The 12,647-nt window shown below is 43.1% G+C and overlaps 1 protein-coding gene across 4 annotated transcripts in view; it reads left to right on the forward strand.

Annotated features, from left to right (window-relative positions):
• Positions 1 to 12,647, forward strand: part of ATP13A4 (ATPase 13A4) — a 122,359-nt gene that overhangs the window by 25,422 nt on the left and 84,290 nt on the right. For all 4 annotated transcript variants that reach the window (XM_045037123.1, XM_045037120.1, XM_045037121.1 and 1 more), the window contains one exon: positions 9,076 to 9,249. Coding sequence is in view for 2 of the 4 variants with exons in the window: in XM_045037120.1 (XP_044893055.1) it covers positions 9,076 to 9,249 (174 nt within the window). In the remaining 2 variants the exon portion in view is untranslated. The remainder of the gene's footprint in view (positions 1 to 9,075; positions 9,250 to 12,647) is intronic.

Genomic DNA, 12,647 nt, shown 5'->3' on the forward strand with positions numbered 1-12,647 from the left:
TAGGGTGACTGGGACATAATATAAATTATTTACACAAACTATGTTTTCATGAGCTTCAGCCACGCAAGGTGGACAATTATTGATGGGGCAGGTTGTTACCACCCTGTCTGCCACTGATGGCTGGAACACTTTGCTTTTCTGCCAGCCAACTGGTGTCACAAAGAGGAGTTTCCACAGCCCAGGCTGGCAGCATCCTGGGCTGAGAAGAAGAAACTCTGATTAGCTGAAGGACACTGATGTCCCACACATGTCTGTTCTTTTTGTTTCCGTAACCAGATTGCTGCCCAGCTAGAAAGGCCATGGGCAGCAGCCTCTTCCCCTGACTTGGCCTGAGGACACCCCCTTTTAGGGAAGCCAGGAGAGGTCCATTTGCTGGTTGGGGAGGGGCAAAAATGGAGGTGTAGATTTTAAGTGTTCAGCAACTTTTGGCCACCAGCTAGCTGGAGTGGAATACACATCCCTGATTCCCAGAGTCCCATCCCAAAGTGAATTATCTGGCCTGACATGACTAGGTTAATTGTAACCCCACAGTACACTGACTTGTTACACCTTAAACTAACATCTTGTCCTGAAATAGACTCCCTGTTTTCACACTCCGTATCTTTTGCTCAAGGCTGGTTCCTCCACATGGAATGCCTCTTCTCCTACCCTCCTTTCCTGAGTATTGAAATTCCAACAATTCTCTCCAAGTCCAACCTCAAGGAACAAAAGTCCTGGAATGACTTCTTAATTATCATCTTAGTGGGATTGCCTTACCACTTGAACCTCATGGCATTTTTCTCCCAGTGTTTTTCAGATGGCGCTTAATGTTTTCTGCTCAGAGGTATATTTTAATTAATTAATTATTAATTGATTTAATTAATTATCTCCCTTGTCAGCCCCTGGAGGGTGGGGAATTTATACTCAGCAGACCTACTTTACCAATGGCCTTAGACATGGTAGGCAATTTGAGTTGAACTTGAGCAAAGACACTTGAAGGCTTTATGCTGGGAGGTAGCAGCTAAACATTTCTATGATGAGTTCCTCCATTCTGGGGCCTGACACCTAACACAGGAGTCATTCCACTGTGTGCCATAGCAGTTGTGTGAGGTAATGCTTTGGCAAGAGAACTGGGAGTCATTGGCAAGAGAGATGACATTCCAAAACTAGGAATGAGCGAGAAGTGAGATTCCAGAGCTGGGAATGAAATTGACATTCCAGCTGTCTGTCAGAGGACAGTGAATGGCAGCCAGGTCACTTAGATCCCCAAAGCGTCCCCTCAAGGCTCACGCTTGCCATGACTCAATGGATGTCAACATTGTTAATGGAAAATGTGACTCAGCTCTTAAGTAGTGATATCTTTCTTTATTTCTAAAGTCATTTTTTTAGTTAGTATAGTGATATCTCTTTATCTATTTCTAAAATAATTTTTTTTGTAAAGTAATTTCCAAACCTGTGAAATTATCATAGCTCACTCACAGGTAATTGTGCACACACCTTTTGGTCCAGAGCAGAAGCCTGGGCAGCAGATGCCCAAATCAGTTTGTTGTTCACACCCCAAGATGTTGGTTGCCTCTGTGGAAGGTAAGGAGTCTGTAAAACTCGGTCTTATCTTTAGCATCTTTTCAACCCCCAGAGACAGATAATAAGATGGAAAAAGAAAAATGAAAGCACTTGTTTATTTTATTTTTTTAATGTTTATTTATTTTTGAGAGAGAGAGAGAGAGAACATGAGCAGGGGAGGAGCAGAGAGAGAGATGGAGACACAGAATCCAAAGCAGGTTCCAGGTTCCCAGCTGTCAGCACAGAGCCCAATGAGGGGCTCAAACTCACAAACCTTGAGATCATGACCTGAGCCTCAGAAGTTGGGTGCTTAAGGGACTGAGCCACCCAGGTTCCCCTGAAAGCACTTGTTTAAGAAAGCCAGCCTTAGAGATTGATGTGAGTGTAATGCAAGTGAAACTAGTTAACATTTCCTAATGACAAAAGGCAGGGCAGTATCTTGGGGTTGTTTATGATTCCTCCTCTCCCCTCTATGCCCCCCACCATGGAATGGTTTAATTTTTAAAGGGTCAGAGAAGAGGCTACAGTTAAACTTGGGCTAGGAACAAGAAGAGTAAGGGTTCATTACCTTCCAGACCTTCCTTCCTCCTTCCCTCCCTCCCTTCCTTCCCTCCTTCCTTCCTTCCTTCCTTCCTTCCTTCCTTCCTTCCTTCCTTCCTTCCTTCCCTCTTTCCTTTAGCACAATCACTCACTTATTCATCCATTTAGCATGTATTTACTGAATGCCTACTACATGCAGATAATGTGCCAGATGCTGGGTAAACCATACTGGAGGAGACAAACTGGAAAGGATCCTAAACTGATAGAACTCAAAATCTTGTGGGAGCTGGAAAGGAGGGAGTTAGAGAAGCAAGCAAAAAATTCCAAGTACACATTGTGAAAATGGTAAAAAAAAATATAAAGGGTGGGTGAGATCAGGGGCTTATCATTATACAGGACATTAGCTACTGCCCCTCTGAGATGGACACACTTAAAGGAGGCTTAAACAGATGAGGGGTAGCCAGCCATGGGAAGACCCTGAGGCAGGAAAGGGCTCTGTGACTGTGGCTGGCATGGCAGCACAGAATGAGGCGGCGGGAGAGTGGCTCTGTTTGGGGAGGGTGGCAGGTGCCGACCACAAGGGCAATTTGCATTCTCTCTTAGCACCTCAGTTTCCTCATCTGCAAATGGGCTGCTGAGTCCATTATGGGTCTTGAGTGACCACTTGGCATGAATTGCAAATCCTTCTTTACCATCGATTTCAGTATCAAAATCCTCTGGCTCTCCTCTGGGTGCTGAGGAGGACATGGTAGGTACTGGGACCTAGAGACCTGCTTAGGTTAGTTAGGTGGGGGGAACTCAAATACCTATGTGGTTTATCAACCTCAGCATTGTTTGAGGCCAGAAAGTTTTTGCTGTGGAGCTTGAGGGGCAACGGTGTCCTCTGCATTGTAGGATGTCAACTGCGTTGTGGGATATCTAACAATATTCCTGGAATATTTCTGGGCCCAGAAGCTATGTCAGTAGCACCTCTCACTCAGTTGAGAGTGACCAAAAAGCTCTCCAGCTATTGCTAAATGTCACCTGGGGACAGAATCACTCCTAGTTGAGAATCACTGGCCTACAGGGTGAGGTTGTAGCTCAGAGGAGCAGGCCCAGTAGGAGATGAGAAGTGAATCTGACACATGGTCTCAGTGTTGGGGAAAGGAGAAAACATGGCAGGGACCATGGTCCAAGACCCTCTCATTACTTGTCTATGTTGTGTTGTGTTATCTCAGCCTTTCCATCGGTTCTTTATAATAACATGATGACCCCATCACCCCAACAAAGCTAGGACCTTGATGATAGTCTACATTGCACAATGTGGCCCCACCTTGCCTCAGTAGGGGTAACCATTGTCCTATATCATGTCTTCATCAATTCCTCACTTCCCTTTCGATGTAACTTTCTTTTATTTAAGTGTATCCCAAAAATACATTTGAATTTCATTGCTTTTAACTTTTTAAAAATGTTCTTTTTACTGATGTAATTGTTTGCACTGACTTTTGTCACTTCCTAGTTATGTCACTGGGAGCCAGCCATACTGTGGGGTGTTGCTGGAGATGATTTGTCTGAAGTGCTGTGTAAGATCCCATTGTATGAATGTACTGCAGTGCCTTACCCTGTCTCCCACTGGATGGTGTTGGGATAGTTCCTGGGTTATTTGGTGCTCTCCAGCTGATTCTTCCAGTGCTGGGTACAATGTGGGTACAGTGCTGTCATAATTTCTGATTTATTAAAAAAATTTTTTTTTAATGTTTGTTTATTTTTGAAGGAAAGAAAGACAGAGCAGGAGCAGGGGAGGAGCAGAGAGAGAGGGAGACACAGAATCTGAAGCAGGCTCCACGCTCTGAGCTGTCAGCACAGAGCCTGATGCGGGGTTCGAACCCACAGACCGCGAGATCATGACCTGAGCTGAAGTTGGTCACTTAACTGACTGAGCCACCCAGGCGCCCCAATTTCTGATTTATTTTAAAGAAAAGATAGAAGTAAGAATTTTTATGTGAAAGTGACTGGGGGACTAACATAAAGTTTTAAGAAATGCTTACCAGGCTGGCGAGAAACCTGTCGACAGGCCATTCTTCTTGAGCCTCCAGTTTAAGATTTCCAGATTAGGTCAATTCAGGTTGAGAGCATCTCGCTTCAATCTAGAAGTCAAATGAACTTAGGGGAGCCTGGGGAAGTCATTCTTCTGCATGAAAGGGTGTCAAGCAAGAAACTACTGAGGTGAAAACTGGAATAGGGTAGGGTTGACGGTTGGGATAAGCAGTGATGTAAATTGCATTCATGTAGCATAGTTTGTTGTAGTTGCATGAAAATTACAGTGAAACATTCTCTTCACATCCCAAATTTGGAAATAAGGGAAAAAGATTATCTTAAGGGAGATAAAAAAAAAATCACTTACACTTTCAAATATTTAATGAAGCCAGTAAAGAAATGCAAAATTGTCTTAAAGAGAATAAATGGCTCCCAGGCTAATGGGATTTGAGTGTAATTTGATTGAATTAATTAATATGTTCAAAGAAGGCACGTCAGTCAGGGTGGGAGATGGTCAGAGAAGAGTCCTTAGCCCGTTTTAAGCACTATGCTGGCATACGGCTCCCCTGGTGGGACAATCACACTGAAAATGGTGGTGTTGGGAAGAGAACAAAGTCTTAATACCTACCCATATATTCATCTCGTCGTGTGACTGTCACATACATCTCATTCTCCCATTCCGACCAATTTCTGGGACCTGGTGAACTTGAATCTTCCTGGAGAGAGGTGTTCTGCTAGCAGTCTCTGGGACTAGAGGGCTTAGAGCCACTCTCAGGACCTGGTGAGCCCCCAGATGATGACATTACCCTACAAGGCTTCTTGAAGTCAGCCAATGTCCTGCTCTCATCACCCTCTCGTGTGCATTTCCAGGAGTATTGTCTTCACATCTCTACAATCATTAAGTGCTCACCTAGTGTCAAACCCTAAGTACAAGTACAGAGTATAACCTCTGGAAAGATCAGTCTTGATTCAGCCTCATAAACCTTGTAGGTCAGGTTTTATCCAGACTGTGGTAACTCCCTGAATCTATTTGGAGAAGATTATTTATATGCATCTGTGTGTATTTTTCTGGGGACAGGGTCTATAGATTTTTAAGGGGTTCTGTTGGCTGAGGTAGTTGAAATCATTGCTTTGGGGAGCATAAGTTTGACTTTTTGAGTATAGGGGTTCTGCAGGGAAGAAGATCTGGACACTTGGAAGCCAAAGTTTAAGCCCGTAGGAATGCAAAAGACCTAGATCTTCAGGGACAGAGAGAACAGAAGAATCTGTGGGTAGAAAGGGAGAGGAGGAAAGGGACAATGTGCTATTTCAGAATGCATCTTGACTGCCATGAGTGTAATAGTCTTTTGACATTTTCTCAATATTCTTTTTTTTTTTTTTTTTTGGTTGATTGATTCCCTTTGTGGGAGGTAAGGGTGGGGGGAGTGCAGAGTGGCAGGAATGGTTCCCTCAAGCATTTTCAGGGACATGGAAGGCACTCCATGGCATAGGAAATAAACTGCTACGGGATCATAAAAAACAGTACCATGCTAATTTTTGCATTTTTTAAGCCAGTATCTGTTAATGTCCCTTTAATGTAATTTGCAGTCAGTACAACTCAAGTCAGTACAATTCAACTCACTTTATTTTTTTTCAATATATGAATTTATTGTCAAATTGGTTTCCATACAACACCCAGTGCTCATCCCAAAAGGTGCCCTCCTCAATACCCATCACCTACCCTCCCCTCCCTCCCACCCTTCAGCTCACTTTAGTAAGCAATAATTGAACACTCCTTGTCCACATTATTCCAGCCTTTCTACTACCAATGGATTATTGGCCATGAGCTATGAACTGATGTTGTAGTGTCCACAGAACTGAGAGCAGGTAAGCTTTTAAAGCAATGCTCTAGGGGTACCTGGGTGGCTCAGTCAGTTGAGCATCCGACTCCTGATTTCCGCTCATGTCATGATTCCAGGGTCATGGGATCGAACCCCATATTGGGCTCTGTGCTGATAGTATGGAGCTTCCTTTGGATTCTCTCTCTCTCTCTCTCTCTCTCGCTCTCTCTCTTTCTCTCTCTCCCTCTACCACTTTTTCCTGCTTGCACGCTCTCTCTCTCAAGTAAAAAAATAAACAAAAATAAAGCAACACTCTGGTGTAACTAGGGGATATTCACCTAGCCTGACTGTCTACTTCTGTTCTGCTGTTCCAGTGTTCTTATTAATAGCACCCAATTCAGAGGACAATTTATATAGTCATCCCTCTATATAACCCTTTTATTGCTCTAACCTTGTTTGTTCTTATCATTTATGTGACTCTCTTCCCATTAAGCTAATGACCTCCTTGGTAGTAGAATCATTGTCTTTTTTTTTTTTTTACATTTTTTTTTTACATTTTATTTATTTTTGAGAGAGAGAGACAGAGCACAAGTGGGGGAGGGGCAGAGAGAGAGGGAGACACAGAATCGGAAGCAGGCTCCAAGCTCTGAGCTGTCAGCGCAGAGCCCGATGTGGGGCTCAAACCCACGAACCGTGAGATCATGACCTGAGCCGAAGTCAGTTGCTTAACTGACTGAGCCACCCAGGCGCCCGTAGAGTCATTGTCTTATTCCTCTCTGTGTGTAGCACATGTCTGCTCTTTGGTGGACCCTTAAAAATTATTTATTTAAATTGAACTGAAATTCAAGACAGAGTGAAAAAGGTCCTTAGAATGGCAATGACCAACTTACATTATCCTCCCATGCTGCAAAGGTCTAGACTGGAGGTCTAGTTTTGAGTTACTGATGAACTTTACCGCTTTGAAACACTTATTTTGTCTTCTTTTTCAACTAAATGGAAGAGTAGGTGGAAAGTGCTTTGTGAAGGACTTTGAAGTACTCAGAAAATATTAGCTGCTGCCATTGTTACCAATAATAGTTGCTAATAATATCTATTACATATAATAACTTTAAACTTCAGTTTTCTTAGCTGGAAATTGAAGATAATAATTCCTGCTTACATTATTTTGATAATGAACATGAATTTACTTTGGAAACTATAGAGGGCTCTCATTGCATAGCCTGTAAAAGAATGCATGCTAACAGGGAGATTTGTGCTTCTAGAATTGCCATAACTCAGACATATTACATGGAGGGGGTAGCTCAATTGACTGACAATATAAAGAAGCTTTTAAATATAGCCTTCATAAAATATGATACAATTTCTGGGTCATTGTGTAGAAAGTTGACCTATTCCAAAGTATAGGAACATAAAAAAGTACATGGGAAAATTAGATGGGATGGACTTAGGACAGGTATGGGATTTAGGATTGGGATCCTGCTCAGTGTGAGCTCAAAGAAGCGTTGCTTCAGGAATCATGAGGGGACAGAACGATTCCAGACTTGGCAGTTGGAGAGCAAAAGCTGGAGTTTGGGACAAAAGAGGATTCATATCAAGATAGACATTCTAGTTTGCAAAATCAGCCAAGAGCTTATGTTTCTGAGTTAATGTGAATGTTTCATCAAAGGCATGCCAAATGTGGACAATACCTAAGGCAGTCAGCCAGCACCTGCATTCACTGCTTGCTAATAAGAGGAAGGCACCCGAAAATTACACATGAAAGCAGCTTTCAGCCAACGATCTGATAATGCAATCTTTTCTGAGAATGCAATCTCTATCAGGTGAGTCAGAGAAGATGGCTGATTTAAAGTTGCAAGTTCCAGCATCCTTGTTATCCTAACAGGCAATCTGAGCAGGGGCAGAGCCATTGACACTAGGAATCCTTAGATTAAATGCCAATAGACTAAGGGGTAGAATTTCGGGTCTACTTCTGGGCAGATGGTCAGATGGTAGCAGCAGCAGCAGCAGCAGCATAAGCAGCAGCAGCGGTAAATGCTTACATAAGCACTTACCCCTAGTAACCCATTTAATTTTCACCACAGCCCTGGGAAGTGGGTACGATCACCGCCCCCATTTTACGGATGGCAAACTGAGGAACACAGAGGTTAAATAACTTGCTCAAGGTCACACCGAGTAAGTGGCAGAGTTAAGCTTTGAATCCAACGTGCCTTGGTCCAGAGAATGTGCTGCTAACCAAGATGCTCGACACTTTTGGCCATGATAATCAGCGCAAAGTATACCTATGACTTTGTGTGATGTAACTGTGGGACTGAAGCCATAAACTTCAGATGGTTGGTTTTCCATTCTGTCCCAGGCTCTACTTGAAAGGAGGAAGTTTGTCCAGATTATAACTTTATTAGAGGTATAAGACTCTTGTTCATATTTGTATCATCCGGGGCCTCATATCCCCTCCCAGCTCATGGCAAGAGCTCAATAACCCATGTTGTTTCTATGGATTTTCCCCGACTCTGTAAAATTCTTTTCGCTACTGAATAAGAGAGGAGGGTGGTAATGCACAGCTCCACCCCAAACACCTGACAGCCACTTGACACTTAGTTATTCCTCCTCTTGTGGGTCAAACACTTTGATCACATCCCAACACTATACTCAAGGCTCGTTTCTGTCCTGCCCATGGAGTTGCTGGTCCCAGCCAAGGGAATCATCCGTTGCTGCGGTCATCTGGTCCTCCTGTCACAAGGCTCATGGTCATGCCTGTCAAGGCTGTGGATCAGACCTGGGTTTGAATCTTGGAAGCAGAACTTCCTAGCTCGGTGGCCTTGGCCAGGTCTTTCTGAGCTCAGCCTCATCGTTTATGAATGAGGGTAATCTTATCCCATTCAGGGGCCGCTGGCAAGACTTAAGATAACATATCATCTAGCATTGTGCGTGACACAGGGTAGTCAGATGCTCAAATTATAGAAAGGGAGTTTCACAGTTTGATGGCGACTTCCTGGAGGCTTGGGATCCTGTGTTCCTTTGTCAGGGATCCTTCTCCATGTTCTCAGTCTCTCCTCAACTACTTCAGTCTCTGCCCCAGTTTTATACCAAAATCCCAATTGGTTCATTTGCTGTTTATTGTGCGTAACCAATATTTGGGCTCACTTTGGTTCTTCCCCAGGAGCTATTTGGCTACCGGACTCAAGGCTGCCGGAAAACCCTCTGTCTTGCTGGATCCATCTTCTCATTTGGGATCCTCCCCTTGGTGTTTTACTGGAGACCTGCTTGGCACGTGTGGGCAAACTGCGTCCCGTGTTCCTTGCAAGAGGCAGATGTCGTGTTGCTGAGGACAACAGTAAGTGTGTATCTGGCTTTATACTTGGCGGCCCTTTCTTTTCCTGGACATCTCGTTACAGGATGGCTGTGAGGAGATGTGCACACGGCAAGTTCCATCACAGCCTTGCGTTTTATTTACCAAGAACTCAATAATTTATGTATGGTGGGATCTCATTAAAAAGGCCGACTTCACAGGGCATTCCTTTTAAACTTGTGAGTTTTATGAATATTACAACCTGAATAACCATCTTAATAGGTACAAACAATGGGTAATGTGAGGTAGCTGAGTAGGCTACACACTGCAAAATTCACATGGCTCCTTTCCCCTGTCCTGATGTGTCATACCTATCCTAGTCTCCCTGGAACAACTCTGCAGGAAGGGACCAGGAGACATGGGGAGGAGCCATGGTCGTGTCGCATCCTGCAGATATGCTCGGGTAAAAAATGCAACCATCTTGTCCTGAGCTCATTGTCTGTCTCTGCTAATTCAAGGTCCTGGTATTAGGTGAGTTTCCCTGAATTTGCTCAGCTAACAATTCCTCCTGGCACTCATTACACTTAGGCAACATGTGTCATTCCTGTTCCTGCTGGACTGTCAGCTCCACAAGGGAAGAGATCATTTCCAGCTTGCCACCCGCTGCATCCTGAATTCCTGCATGTGGTAGGGATTCCATAAAGATGTGGTAGCTGACAAGCGGAAGTAGATATTCCTATTGGTGGGAGTCAAAGTACAGTCTCACAGAGGACACTGTGCTGACTTTTCTGGCTGACTTTTAGTGAGTGTTTCTAACAATGCATCAACCTAAATGACCCAGAATGACAACAAAATTCTTGATAAGGCAACTTCTGCTGGGCTGTTAACTTTTGTATAGATATAGATATAGATATAGATATAGATATAGATATAGATATATAGATATATAGATATAGATAGATAAATACTCTATTTAATGCAGCAAGAGGAGAGGATAGCAGTGAGTCTTATAACCACAATACAGGTGATAGCTGAGGTACCGCCTCCCAAGTTCCACTCTGGTTATCAGGGGGCAATGATCTTGCAGCAGTGGAAACAACCTCAGACACAGAAAAGCTTTCTGCCTTTCTGAGTGCACCACCAGACTGTTCAGATGTGAGAATGTCTGGTTGGCTGAGCTGCAGCCTCTGAGATTGCTGGCAGAGTCAAGGCACAAATAGGAATGGGAGGAAATGAGCAAGAAAATGGCAAGGGAAGGGAGGAAAATGAAAGAAACAGAGAGTACGGTTGGTAAAAGGAAAATGAAGGAGGAGAAAAGAGAAAGAAAGATCTAGTAAGAATGTTAGAAATAAAAATAAGTGTCAGGCCGTCTGGGTGGCTCAGTCAGTTGAGCATCTAACTCTTGATTTTGGCTCAGGTCATGATCCCAACGTTCTGGGCTCGATCATGACCTGAGACAAAATCAAGGGTCAGATGCTTAACCCACTAAGCCACCAGGCACCCCTCTCTGTCTTTAAAATAAAATTAAAGGAGTGCCTGGGTGGCTCAGTCAGTTGAGTGTCCAACTTTGGCTCAGGTCATGATCTCACGGTTCGTGGGTTTGAGCCCCGAGTCGGGCTCTGGGCTGACAGCTCAGAGCCTGGAGCCTACTTCGGATTTTGTGTCTCCCTCTCTCTCTGCCCCTCACCCGCTCATGTTCTGTCTCTCTCTGCCTCTCAAAAATAAAGAAATGTAATAAAAAAATTTTTTAATAAAATAAAATTAAAAATTAAAAAAAAAATCAAGTGTCAACCAACAGGTAATGATGAAGTTTGGGATTTGGAGTCAAGGCGTTTGACCTCTAGTCCTAGCACCTTGGATGTGTTACACCTCAGATGTGTTACCTAACCTTTCAGGACCTCAATTTCTCCACTTGTGAAATAGGCTTAGTGAAAGTACTTGTTCTTTCCTGAGTTGGTGTGAGGAGGAAGTGATTATGTATGTAAAAGCCCTTTGCAAACTATATAATACATGATCAGACCATTTTGATTATGTGTGTGTATTATTGCTGAAGCAGCTCCGAGAGCTTGCTGTACAGAAGAGCATGCTACAGGCAGGTGCCACATGTAAGCTGCCCTGCTTTTCTGGATGCTGTGTCCTCCCCTTATTAGCAAGGAGCATTCCTTTCCAGGACAGGAAACTTGGGGAACATGTCCAGCGCCTGGGAATCCTCAATATTCATCCATGCTCAATAACGTCACCTTTCCTGGTTGCATGTGATCCACTTCATAACTGGATATATATTGGAAAAATTTTACAAAGCTCTGGTGCCTTAGGGAGCTGTGTGCCCTCCCCCTCCTCCTCTTCCTTTGTCTCTTTCAAAGCCTTTTAAACCCCTCCCCCATTCAACTGCCCTCCACAACTAATCAAAGCCACGGAAACCAGCTTCAATCTTGCCTTTTTCATCTTGATTTCAACTTTAATTTTTAATTACCTCCTCTTATGTGTCATTTTAAATGGAATTTGCTGTGCAAGAGACTCTCCAAATAAATGAGGTTCTAAATTAGTCTTTATGTAATTAGACAAGAACTCAATTATATCAAACATTCTTACTATTTGAGCCTTAGATAAAAATGAGCTTTGGGCACCAATAGTTTATAAGTGTGCAGCTAGGTTATTTGCATTAAAATGACACCTTAAACATTTTTTACTTGAATTGTATTACCATAGCTGGACCGTAAGGACTTCGCATTAAGGACGACTAAGAAGACTCCTACCTGAAAATGTGTTGTGTATTTATTTTCCATGTTATTAAAAAATCAGTACTTGGTATTTATCATCAATCTCACACTGGTAAGATTACAGATCATTATCACAGATACTGATTAGGTAGTCATTTTTTAACATTAAAAAAAAAGAGGGGGGACGTGATGTACTGACTGAAAGTCCTTGGCACTCAGTTTATTTCCAGTTCCCCATCTCTCATTAAGCACGTCTAAGGGTGAGATTTTTCCAAAAAGGTAAGAGTAATTGCACTTTTATTTTATAATTTAAAACTGGCATTTTATTCATTATTCATCTACTTCTGAATTTTAACCAATATCTGTAGGGTTACCACATTTCTATGCAAATATCATAATTTACATTCATTGGTGTTTTGAATTCAGATGCTCCTGATGATTTCCATAGTTTTCATCTTTGTTATAATTACAGATGTAGTTTTTTCCTTTGTCACATGTTGTCAAAGACTCATAATGTGCAGAGGAGAAAATGATGATTGGTTACTAGGCTGAGTCAGGGTGTTGTAAATGGGGAGCATTTTCCCTTCAGTTCCCTCTAAAGATGTCAGGGCTAGGGGCTTTAGTTAGAAAACTGAGAAATTCTGCAAATCAGCCACGCAAATGCATCCCACGTCCCACCAGCCTGCCAGGATGCCCATTAGCTCCCAGTGCTTGTGTTCTCAT

Source organism: Felis catus, chromosome C2 (genome assembly GCF_018350175.1).
Source record: "Felis catus isolate Fca126 chromosome C2, F.catus_Fca126_mat1.0, whole genome shotgun sequence".
In the NCBI taxonomy this organism is placed as follows: domain Eukaryota; kingdom Metazoa; phylum Chordata; class Mammalia; order Carnivora; family Felidae; genus Felis; species Felis catus.